Source organism: Pseudoliparis swirei, chromosome 4, assembly GCF_029220125.1.
Source record: "Pseudoliparis swirei isolate HS2019 ecotype Mariana Trench chromosome 4, NWPU_hadal_v1, whole genome shotgun sequence".
NCBI classification, from domain to species: Eukaryota; Metazoa; Chordata; class Actinopteri; order Perciformes; family Liparidae; genus Pseudoliparis; species Pseudoliparis swirei.
In genome coordinates, this window is record NC_079391.1 from 28,192,471 (window position 1) to 28,205,598 (window position 13,128).

The 13,128-nt window shown below is 43.5% G+C and overlaps 1 protein-coding gene across 1 annotated transcript in view; it reads left to right on the forward strand.

The window, feature by feature from the left end:
• Positions 1–282: 282 nt before the first annotated feature.
• uacab (uveal autoantigen with coiled-coil domains and ankyrin repeats b) overlaps positions 283–13,128 on the forward strand; it is a 30,101-nt gene continuing 17,255 nt past the window's right edge. The window contains 8 exon segments of the mRNA XM_056413742.1: positions 283–2,254; positions 2,921–3,051; positions 7,703–7,791; positions 8,763–8,827; positions 10,328–10,385; positions 11,246–11,316; positions 11,593–11,699; positions 12,593–12,774. Coding sequence (XP_056269717.1) covers positions 2,168–2,254; positions 2,921–3,051; positions 7,703–7,791; positions 8,763–8,827; positions 10,328–10,385; positions 11,246–11,316; positions 11,593–11,699; positions 12,593–12,774 — 790 coding nt within the window. The 5' untranslated portion in view covers positions 283–2,167.

A 13,128-nucleotide genomic window follows, 5' to 3' on the forward strand; every position in this document is an offset into this window, starting at 1 on the left:
CTGTCTAATATGACTGATATTTTTGTTTGGCTTTGAAATGTATCCAATTCCAAAAGAAAGAAATTACCAATAAAAATGCTGCTTCTTGTGCAATATGTGGGTTTTAATAATATTCACATGGAACAAAACTTGATGTTTATTTTTTATTTTTTTATTTGACAAAATCATTTTATTTATCTCTATCTTAAAAAAATCTGTAGAAACACAAATCTCCCCCCCCCCCACACACACACAATCAATATCTTTGATCCCTAACACACGCCTAAGATCAAATGTCGTTGAGCTCAGTTTAAAAAAAAACCAAACATTTCACATATTCATATGCTTGACTTTGTCGTCACCATTCCATCGTATGAAAGTAAAGCAGGGACATAAGTCACATAACATTGACATCATATTCACTGCGTGACATGAAACTAAATATTGTCATGTGGTCTTGTCATCATCTTCGCAGGGCTTAAAGGCTGCAGTCAAGTGATTCAAGTTTATGTAATTTCACTGCTGAGTGAAGAGAAAATGGGCATCATATTCTATAAAACTCTTACCTTTTGAAACTACTTTAAGAAGGAACCAACAATACAAATCAGTGAGGGACTAATGCAGTGGTAACTTTAACTTGCTCACTGCCCTATCGTACATTAACAGATTCACACACTCACACATACACACACGCCCACGTAAGATATTTACAGGACCAGTATGCTGGCCAGGTGCCATGTTGGCGCCTTTGTCTCTATGCTAGGCTGAGCAGATTTCGTAAGGTGACACCTACTTCTTCACATGACATGCCATGCGCAGGAGGTTATTTAGCATGTTTGTGGATATCGGTGCCGCTCTGTTAACGCCAGTCTGGCAGTGGGCAGTAACACGAGGCCACAAGGAGCTGATGCAGTGTGTAAATTAAACCGGTCCTTGGGTTGCTGTCTCTATACCCCTTTTTTTTCTTCAGTTTTTTTTACCTAGTAACAGCAAAGCTTGTCTTTTTTGCAGTCTTTTTTTTTTTTTGCGTGAGTGAAGAGGCAGTGTCGTTTTGGTTGTGGCTGCAGTCTCAGGCAGTTGGTTGTAAAACATGCTGACATCTAACCTCACTACCTACCGGGGCTTTGGAGCCACACCACCCTCTTTAGATGGATGGGTTAACAGTCCTGTGATGGTCAGTGCCAAGACCACTTCAAATGTGCAAACCATAATCCCCCTCTGACATTAATATTTTCAGATGGAGGCAAAGTGGGGAGCATGGTGGGGGGTGGCGGGGTAAGCGAGGTCTTTTTGGCTGGCCTTGTTTCATGCTGGCAGTGGTGATAGACGCTAAAGCCATTACTCACAGTGCAGGCATGTGCAGAATGTATTCTTAGCCCCTGTCTTCCTATCAGTCACTGCAGAAAGGTTGCAGGGTCAAAATATAAAGAGGTAACCAGTCTGCAGCGCTGTCTGCACCGACGCTGTTTACCAGGGAGGGGGTGGTATTTTAAACCTGGGAGAGCTCACATATTTACCCCACTGAGCCTGACCAACCTGACATTCGGTGGGGCGAAGACGCCGGAGACCACTGACGGAGCAGAGAAGAGGCACCGAGGGAGAAGCTCTTGAGTTACGACGTGCCCGGCGAGATAGAAAAACAAAACAATTCAGAGAAGCGGAGGAAGAGCATCAGGACGGAAGGAGACTGAGCCGAACAGAAGGTTGGAGGATCAAGGCCAGAGAGGGGGAGGCACTTGGGGGAGGCGAGAGGGAGCCAGGCTGAGCTGACTTTTCCCCCCCCGAGGAGGAGTTGCAGTTGCCGGCCAGGGCAGGTCCCCGGGCTGGCAGGGCTGGCCCTACTGCTTCTCCACCTCCATTCCTTCCTCCTTCTACTCCTCCTTCTCCTCCCTTTTAACAACAAACTAAACTGCTGTGCAGTGATGAACTTCCGGGCAGAGCCTGTGAGCAACATCGGAACGCTTAGAAAATCCTGCCAAATAAGCTTCTCTGCCTCAAGAGAGGGAAACTCGACAGGTTGAGCCTTCCCTAAGAGGACGTCCTCGACAGTAGACTGTCGCCCTTCTGTCGTCTCATCCGTTTTTGTTGTTGTTGTTGTTGCACTCACTGGTTGAGTGCACCGAGAGACCGAGGGGGATCCTTTTTTAGTCCACTTTTCTCTCGGGTTTTTGCTTTGTAAATCGTGACCATGGCAGGCTTTTCAGTAGCACGGTGCAAGGACCAGCTCCACTCGCCGAAGATGAGCCGCTGGCTGAAATGCACCTCCATGCACTTTGTAGGTATTCATTGGTTTGAGTTATGGCTGCTGTTATGTTAATATGATGTCTTCAAATTGAGTTCCATGAAAGTTGTGATTTAAAAAAGTGGAATGGAAGGAATTCCCGAGGCAAATTGGGAGGATTATCAATTGAGCGGCTCATTAAATGATTCACACTTGCAGTAAATTGCACATGATGTTGTCCACATGATGCATGTGTGGTTTCATAATGTTCCTGTTGTGTCGTAGTGCTTTGCTGCTGTGTACATCCACATTGCTTGTGTTTGAAACTCAGTTTGGGTTATACCTTGTGCGTGTGTGCTCTGCTCCTTTTTGACCTCCAGTATAAAACACATGCCACTAAAAGCGTGCTTCCCCGACGTCTTAAAAGCCCTCTGTTCCCATGCTTTGTAGCTATCACTCATGAGGGGGCGGGGCTAGTGAAACTGCAGCACAGCACATTCTTGGCACATTCTGCTTTAACTCTTTTATGTGTTACAAAAGTACAAACTACATAACCAGTGTGTCATATGCAAATGTCACTGTTGCATGTATTAGTCTGCTGTGAGAACTGGAAACCACATTGTATAAGCGTTAGAATTAGAGTATGCGTTTAGCTATTTGGCTTCGATAAATGCTGTCAAACATCCGACACGTCTGAATGTTCCCCGTCTTCATCGTCAGAACACAGACTGGAACAAGTATGACGATCGGCTGATGAAGGCCGTGGAGCGGAGCGAGGTGGACAAGGTGGCCGCCGTGCTCTGCAAGAAGGGCGTCATCCCCACCAAGCTCGACGTGGAAGGACGCTCGGCGTGAGTAAACATAACGTCTACGTACATGCACACATCCACATTCACTGTCTTACACGTACGTATATTCCTCCTGAATGTTACTACGACCACTGCAATGCCTTTTTTCAAACAAATTTAATTCTAATGGTGCGGGGCATCGCACATTTCAAACATTGTTGTGGTCTCACAGCCACACAATCCCAACCCTGGTTCACAGATAAAGCATCTATTGATGGGAATTTCTTCATAATGAAGTCACAAATTGTTGCATCTCGTGCCGCCCAGTCTCCGTGCATGACCCTCAGATCCCACCCCCTCCCGATATTTCCCCGTTACTATGGTAACCCTCTCAACCTCAAAACTGCCCCCAGCTGCCCGGCGTATGCAGTTGCAGTTGCATATTACTGTTGCGTGTCAATTTGTATGTCCAGAAATGTCTGTTTTAGTGTCCATCTCACCGGAGATGTCATTTTGTGGGAGTTGGTACACGAAATGTTTGTCGCCACTGAAGGCTTGACCACATTGGCTCGAGGCGGTTTATGTCGTCCCCACAGGAAATGACTCCCTGTTAAGTCAGATCGGAGCGACCGTGGCGGTTGCAAGACGAAGTAATACATTTCCCCCAGCTGCAGGCTATTATCAGGATCTTTAAAGACCATGTTTTGTTTGGTATGGTTTTTCAGTGGTTTTTTTGTTTAGCAAAGGGAAGGATTTACACCATTCACAAGGATTCATTACAGGGTTCGTACGGTCATGGAAAACCTGGAAAAGTCATGGAATTTTTAAATTGTTATTTCCAGGCCTGGAAAAGTCAGGGAAAAAACTTAAATCATAAAAGTTTGGGAAAAGTCATGGAAATTTGTTATAATCACATATTCATTTACGGCGAGTTTGAAATAATTAATACGTTTTTTTAAAGAAAGACGCTCAAAATATAAGCCGGCGTACGCTATCAATACGCACAATTTTCAAAAATGTTCATGTTAAAACTGAGATTTCAGTTTGGTCATGGAAATTTGGTTTAAAGTCATGGAAAAGTCTTGGTCAAAATGTGTCAGAACCCTGTCATTAGAAAGACTGAAAGGTAGGACAGGAGGTTAATGGAAGGTGCAGGGATAAAAGTAGGTCAACGCAACTGAAACGTGTCAACGGAATATGACCACAGGTATTTCAGGTATCGCACACACAGGCCTTTTTGGTCTGTAAGGGCAGAATGGAAAACAATGCATTGAGCTGATTTTATTGCTAACTGTAACCAGATTCCAACAGCAGCATTTTGGGAGGCCCGGCGCCCTCCGTTTAATCCTAGATATATGAAGAAGTCTCTGGCTTCAGGTTTATTTTGACAAAGGCTTTGTTAAGGCATAAAACTATGGAGACACGAAGGTGCCGTGTATTTTCAGCAGTGTGTGTGTGAAATTGGCACCATTGCACAGACCAACGATTTTATACATGCATGCTTGTAAATAAGCCGAATTGCACACACACACAACTTAATAAATGCCTGGTCTCATAATAGGGTGCTCGAATCTGTTCAAACTAAATATCCTGTGACTGCAGAGGTTGTTGTTCACAAACACGGCCGTCCCGCTCTTCATTTTGGTGTTCCCCTGCAGGGCGGACGGACCACAGCTAGTTCGCTATAAAATCAACACATTGAACATTTATAGAAAACGGGTCACGCTTTTGCCCGTGGAGGCTAGCCCAAACAAAAGTGAACCACAATCTTAACTCGGCAGGTCTACTTTTAGTTCAGTGGGCCACACACAGACTCACACGTGTCCACGGCTTTCTGGCCTCTGCAAAAGTTTAGCAGAGGAATTTCTGATGGTGATGTCTTGTAATCAGGGACCTCTGTGGGGTGAACTCATTACAGACTGTTAACCCTGATGTGTTTTCTTTAAAGCAGCATGTCCACTATCCTACAGGGCTGCAGGGGATGACATAATGTTTAAGGCCACCCCCAGATGTTATTATCGCACTGGTTCCCTTGACAAAAAGCCAATGGGATATTTCCTTTGGATAATTGCAGAAAAACAATACTTCCATGTTGTTTTCAGCAAGATAATCTTCACAAACGAGCAACACTTTCATGATTTTTTTGAAGCGAGAGTGCAAGCTAAGGTCGAGCTATAAACGAACGACTGATCGATGCATACGCGGCGAGTCTGCGAAGGCAGAGTAGTCACCGTGATGACGTTTTGTCGTCCCATTTAGCCACTTGTTGGCAAGACACTTAAAAGATCCAAAGTTCCTGAGAGAGGTATTTACTGACATACTTTATATCTTGGAACAGAATGTTACAATCCTCTTAAGCTTGTGTGAACCACAGAGCTTATTTCAGACACCAAAATCCTATTTAAAGAAAAACATTGACTCCGAGACGACGGGAGAGGGAGTGGAAAAAATGCTCACTCATATCTGGGTTTTTAGACTCAGTCATGCAGCCCTCGAGCTGCGATTTACTCCGGAGAATAATATACGAGTCTTTAGCTCACTAAATGTCTTCAGCTTGTCTGCCGTTTGGAGCTGAAAACTTTTTTCTGAAAACGGTTCTACACAATTGGATGAGAAGTGATGATTCCATTGTGAGTGACCACTTTGAAATTGCAAAGTCACTGATTAAGTGTTAATTACCTTCGCATTGAAAATGCGGAAGGTTTTTGATCGCCGTGTATTTGTATGCGTGCGTGCGTGTTATTCGCATAAGTCAAAAAGTTTTAGACCGAATCGCATGAAATTTGGTGGGATGATTGGTAATTATCCGGGGACCAATCATATTTTTACCATAGCGCGGTCAATTTTTATCAGATTGGCATGCAACTAATGCCAAAATGTTCATAATTCAATGCCCAATCTTGTGATATGCGAAGGTATGTGCTCTACAGAGTGCCCGTTCTAGTTTAAAATGTCGTAATGCGGCTTCAAGAGTTTCGCTAAGATATTCTGAATATTGTTCTCACTGGCACATAGATGCGCCAGAGGATATGTAGACTTCTTCAAACGATGTGCACCAATGATTGAGTAGAATTTGAAGCTGCAGCGGCCACAGTATTTTGTCCGCTGTGCCTTTTTGAGAGACGCACATTATTATACGCTGTATATGGTTCAGCTCCCAGCGTTCTACTCTCTGGTTTACTCTTCCCCTGTCCACTCGCTCTAAAAATAGCCCGCGTATCCCGTGTAGACTGTCGACCTGAACACCGCCCCGGGAGCAGGTGTGACGACGAAATGCTGTGTGCTCTCACAAAGCCACACCCATTATTTAGGAAAAAAATGGTGAACGGTACATTTTTGTTGAGGTCTCCAGCTGGGTAAACGGTGTATATCTTCTTTGTGTCTTCTTGTTAAATTTAGCTTTTTGACTTTAGTTTTTTTTAAGGCAGTTTTAGGCCAATCAAAAGCATTTTATTAGAATCAAGGCTCCTCAATTCAAATCTGTCCCTGTTTAGTTTGTTGCATTTAGTCATAATATAGTGTAACCTGTTTTTGCGGCGCTCCCTGTCACACAACTTGTCATTCTTTATTCATCTTAAGATCTAGAGGAAATCCACGATCGCCCCCCCAGTTCAAGCTTGCCATTGTATATTTCCTCCAGTTATCTTCTGGAAAAAGCCGTGCCTCGTGAACTTTATAGTTCACAATACTTCTATCCCCCTAACTTGGGTAGGTCTGGTCTACTTCCAGTCTGCCCGGACCCTGCACTGCTCCCCAGAGAACCTGCATCTCCAGGCCATCAACACGGCTTTTAATACCCCGCGGCAGTGTTGAGGTGACAGCCTCGCTGTCTCCTTGGCAGATACCGAAGGGTTAGTGTATAAACGGGCTCATGTGGCTCGATGGGTGATGGACTGAGATTGGTTTACACGCGAGTGCTCTGCAGACCTTCGTGGCTGGTGGCGGCAGTGCTGCTGTGGGTTGAATCAGAGAAGGGGAACAGACATGTTTCCACTCAAAAGTGATGATTAAAGATCTGTTGCCAACCAGGTTCAGTAGAACACTGTTTAATTGAGTCGACAATTAAACATGAATACATATTTGACAAGACGATAACAATCCTTGTCCCTGTTGGTTTAATTTGCCATCTCCAAGCTATAGGAGATCATGATGATTCACATTTAGGGCAGTTGTTTATCATTAAGGTCGTTCAAACTAAACGGTGAACATAGAGGCAACACACTCATTCACATTGTCATGTGTAATTATTCTTAAACGGCAATTTAAACATAATTATCTCTATTAGAATAGTGCCAGAGGTGTTGCCTTCACAGACAAATGAGAATGTGGGACACGGAAAGCTAAAAAAGAGAAGCTGCAGTATTTATGCAACTTTCTTTTATGCAGGTGTTTTTATACTTTGTGTATGGTCGTGCAACTGTAAAGCTGAGACGGTGGGAACGCATTGTTTACGCTGCTCTCGGTTTCCTTGGAGACGAGACAGACCCGGAGGTTTCTTGTTATTTGCCTTAAGAATGCTGATCTTGCTGATGGCGAGGAGCCAGGCGTCTGTTAGCTGTCCCTCGCCTGTCCTTAAGTTTCACCCTCACTCCCCCTTCTCTTTACACCCTATGGCTTTTTTCACTTGCCCTTATCTACTCCATGCTGGCTGCTCTTTGACTTCTCCCTCCGTCAGTTTTAATCCTTTCTCCATCTCTCTCTCTCTGTTTGCCAGGTTTCATTTGGCTGCAACGCGAGGACACCTAGAGTGTCTCAATCTCATCCTGGGACACAGTGTTGATGTCACTGCGACTGATGCAACTGGTGAGTTCAGGTTGGATGAAAGCAGGATTTCTAATATTTTTTTCAAAACCCCATCATGTCAATGATCGTGGTCCTAATACTAAAAACACCTTGTTTACTTAATCAGCGTGTGACTGCCTCATGCACTTACACCTCTATTTCTATATAAGTGCACTGACCCAACACACTTTACACTGTATGAAAACGTCTCCTTCAGTTCATGAAATCCCCGCTGTGTCTGACGGCGGGGGGACTGATCAATCTGCAGCGCCTGGTGTCGTCACGCACGGCCGCTCACTGCGTTTACTTAATTAAACCGCCTGGAGACGGTATATCTGTACCGATCTCTTCACATCAGACTGTTCGCTCACAGCTTAAGTACCGATCATATACGTCATTGAGGGCCTCTCACGTCTCACGTTCGCGTTATCACGTTTCAAATGAAGGGAGATGAAGATGAGAATGTGTTATTCTGTTAAGCAGAAGGGCTGCTCCGCATTGTCGTTTTAAATCGGGATGTGAAATGAGGCTGAATAATGAGCTGGAGACGTGAACTGATCTCATGTCTACTTTCAGAAGCTATTTAGACAACATCTTCACACAGCAAGGCAAAGATGAATGCAGCTCATTATAATTAAGCTATTTGTTGCAGTGATAAAGCAGCGATCTGCCATTTAAAAAGAGGGAAGAAAAGCATGAATATGTTTTCAGTCATGCCACAATATCAATTAAATCTATTTCAGGGTGCAGAGTGATGGCTGCTTGTTGCTTGTGACCGAATAATATGTTTGATTAATGGCACCGACGGGAAGAAGCAAATGCAACTTCAGCTTCTGTGGTTTCCCGCAGTGCGGTTGTGGACATACGAGCGCCATCCAACAGCGTCATTAAGTGATGATTGCACTCCGAGTTCAGCTCTAAAAATACATTCATTGCAAACCCTTGATTGTGATTGTACTGACGGTTCTGTTTGCTGCATTTATCGCTTGCAGGCAAAAATGCTCTTCATCAGGCTTCAAGAAATGGGCATTCTCTGTGTGTGCAGAAACTCTTGCAGGTAAAGTGCATTTGTCCTCCATGTGTACCAACAATATGTGTACCTGACTGATGTATATGTACTCCTTTTTTAGGACAACTTAACAAACGATAAAATATGAATCTTTTTTTTGTTGGGATGTCAGTTTTCTTGCTCATCATGTTGGTGTGTTGTGCATCGACGCACTCGACTGCATGAACGGACCTGCTCCCCAGTCACTGGCCAGTCAGAGCAGTTTCCTTCTTTAAATAATTATTGCCAAAGCGCTCTGGCAGCTGAGCCCACTCCGTATTGGTCAACAGAAGGCCCTGTTGAGTCACCGTGTCCCACTGGGGGATTGATGTGTTTACAATCGGGAGGGCTATCTCTGCAATATTGTGCTCTCATAGTGTTGTAGGCCCTCCCGCCTGCCCGCCCTCCCTCCCTCCCGCCCCCCCCTCACTCACGGCAGTGATCTAACTGAGGTCGCGGCTGTTGGCAGGGGGTTGTCAGTGGTGTTGACAAGCCGACCCTCCTGCAAACCTTCCGTCCATTCTCGGTGCCGTCATCGCACCAGACATAGCAGCTGGACGCCGACGTCCGCCGACAGCACCACCTCCACTCTCGCCCTCGTCAGCCCAAACCATGAATGTATAGGATACCCCCCCCCCACCCCTCGTGCCCCCACCCCTCCATGCTCCACCGTCGGCTCCCATTGCCGGTTCAACCCCCTTTTTCCCCCCCCAACCCCCCGCCCCCTTCGCGTTGTCATTTGAGCGCGCTGCTAATTTTTGGCCCTTGTTGCTAGAGAGAGTTGGGTTTTCATAGTGGGGCTCACTGGCAAGCTTACCCAGCAACACCAGGCCCCTGTTAGCATTGAGTCCTCAAGGCCTTCATAGCAGGCCCTCATCACCACAGTGGTACCTCAACCAGCTGGCTGACTGGGATGAGATGTCACAAGCATATCAGCACAGCGCCACTTAGCCTCATATGACCTGTCTGCTCTTGTTCTCAGGTTCCACTGCCCAACCAATGGAAATTATTAATTTGATTCTACACTTATTAAGATGTAATGAAACTATTATTTAAAATATGTCCTTAAATGCAGGTATGGGTTTGAAGTTAAACAACCAGTGGACTCTCCTTGGTTAAAGTAATTGTCAAAATGGGAAATCTTTGCGAATCAAGCCACTTGCTCCCCATCACTGACTTTATTTAGTAGTTAATTGAGATTATCTTGAGTTCTTTTGGCTTTGAATAACGAAAAATCTAAACTCTGATAAACCACTCTTTAGCTAACTTCATTATCCACAGAAATATGGTGTTTCCTTCATAAGCTACAGGAAAGAAAGGCAACCGCTAGTTGGTCCTGGTGACTTAACAGCATCACTTAACTTAGTTTTTCATGGAGACTGGCCATAGAGACAATATATATATCGAGGCCATCATTTATTCATTTGTGCGCATGAGATTTTGTGGCCTCAGTTTAATTAAATTGTTTCCATGTTTTTGTTCATTCGTGTTGATTCTGTTGTTTTACAGCACAACAGTCCAGTTGGAAATGTGGACCTACAAGGAAGAACAGCTCTACATGATGCTGGTAAGACTCTACTCTAGTCCTTACTCTACTCTAGTACTGACTACTCTATTCTAGTACTGACTACTTTAGTACTGACTACTCTACTCTAGTGCTGACTACTTTATTCTAGTACTGACTCTACTCTAGTCCTTACTCTACTCGTGTACTGACTCTACTCTAGTTTTTGACTATACTCTGGTTCTGACTATACTCTTGTCCAGAGTGCTGCAGAATACTCCAGTACTTGGTCTACACTACTCTAGTCCTTACTCTACTCTAGTACTGATTACTCTAGTACTGACTCTACTCTATTCTAGTACTGACTGGATTCTACTCTCGTACTAAGTCTACTTACTCTACTGTGATCTACACTAGTCTTAACTACTTTATTCTACTTTAACATAGCAAATATTCTATTCTACTCTACTGTATTCTACTTAACCTTAGTAACAACTTTAATCTTCTCTACCATCACTACTATTTTTTTTCTTTATTCGACATTACCGCTGTAACAATTTTACTTAACGCTACCTTTTACTACTTTTCCTTAATGACTATTCTACTTTGTTGTACTTTACCATAGTAACAATTTTCCTTCGTCACGAAGGGAAAGTAAAATTGCCTCTACTCTTCTCAACTATATTCTACATTGTCTGGTCTTAGTAACCGCCTTACTGCACTCTATTTAAAATAGATGAAAATCCTAAATTGCACATAATCAATAATATGAACCATGTCACATAAAAGTTTCCAGGAAAGCGAGCGCTTGTAGATCTAAAAGCAGCTCCTCGCTGCTGCGGGCTGAGATTGGTGCACATGTGTATTTCAGTGATAACTGATGAAATGATTGTGGCCATTTCTCCTCTTTTTTTTCTCCACAGTCATGGCCGGCTGCTCCTCAAGCGTGAAACTTCTCTGTGACAGCGGGGCTTCTGTGAATGCTACTGATTTTGTAAGAATAACGTTTTTCTTCTTCATTTGACACAATGTGTTGAAATAGTCAGTTCTAAGATCTCTTTGTGTTCAGTTACCGTTGTAGAAAGGCATATTGATTGTCTTTCTCCTTGACAAAAAAGGTTAGTTAGAGCGGCACAAACAGGTTTTCAAGTTGGAAACGGATTGAATCTTTGGACTGGAATTGAACATTTTGATTTTTAAAAACAACCAGTAACCTCTTTATCTCATAACTGTGGTTTTGGATGTACATTTGTGTATTTGTGTTCTCCAGGATGGCAGGACACCTCTGGTGCTGGCAACCCAGATGTGTCATCCACGCATCTGTCAGCTGCTGCTTGAGCGAGGGGCCGACATCACCATCCGGGACAAACAAAACAAGTAAGAACCATCGCCCCCGTCATGCTGTCTATCTTTGGTTCGCTTAATGTCATACATACGTTTTAATAATTGGAAGTCTGTGTGACAGATGGCGTGGATTATTAATTTAAAACAAGTCACTCTATTTTAATTTCTGTATATTTCTTTGCAGTGACAGACTTTCTGACATTAACATCACAGAACATACTTTAAATTCTGTGTGAGCCAATAACATTTATCATCAAATTAAAAGAGTATTTCTGAAAAGGACCTTCTGAAAACCTTCTTTGCAAAAAGGATTATAGAAACCTCGTAGCAAAATCTAGGTTAGCAGGTCATATCATTAAAAGTAGAAATTTAAATAAACAGAATATCTTTTTAAGGAGATGTAGAATATTTCAATGTAATTGGATGCTCGCTATTTTTTATAGTACATTTGCCCGGTTTACGAGACAAACCAGTTTTCTGTTTATGTTGGTTGGAGTTATAAAAATAAACACATTCCATGGCTTCATTTTTATAGATTGCAGTAGTGTCACAACATCATATATTATATCATTTTCAGATCCATAAAAAAGGAACCGCCTCAGCACATCTTACATTTCTGCTTTCATTTTAGTATAATGTTTAACGTCACATTAATGTTGTACACGTTTCTGAGCAGCAAACCACGAAGAAAACACAGTTCCTAAAATAAAAAAACTAGGATGCGGTGACACGAAAAAGACAAATACAATCTGCTCAGCTCCCACAGCTCTGAATTATTCAGCAGCAGTGGAACTACATGCACAATGAATAGTTTTTTGTACCGCGTGTTTTGTGATTCGACGTCCTCATATTCAGACACAATTGTTGCACGGATGGTTTGTGTGTGTTCTTCCTCATAAACAGTGTTTTGTTTCTGCCGCCATCAGGACGGCGCTGATTCTGGGCTGCGAGTACGGCTGCAAGGACGCAGTGGAGGTGTTGCTGAAGAGCGGCACCGATGTGAAGGCGGTGGACGGCTTGGGCCACGATGCCTTTCACTACGCTCGCCTCAGCAAGAACCTGGAGCTTGTTTCCATGGTCAAAAGTTTCCTCGACAAAGCCACCAGAGGTCAGTTGACCAAAACATGACAGAGTTCTGTTGCAGTTTGTTTGGAATAAATATAAGTAGAGCATAATTAGCATGGCGTTGAAGCTAAGAGCCACCTCACCTTTTCTTTGAATAATATATAATTACTTGCTATTTTTAAAGGTGAAAGATGAAGAGCAACACATGTCTAGAGTTATGTTGCTCTTTTTTAGCTGCATGACACTCTTTTAAGTATTAATTCAGTGGTTCTCCGTCTCTCATTGGCAACAACGGCAAAGTGTGGCTGTTTGTGTGGCTGCATTTGGGAAAAATATGTAATAACCGTAATACGACAAAGCAGGATGCTGTTGTCTTACTTTACACGGTTTTAGATCA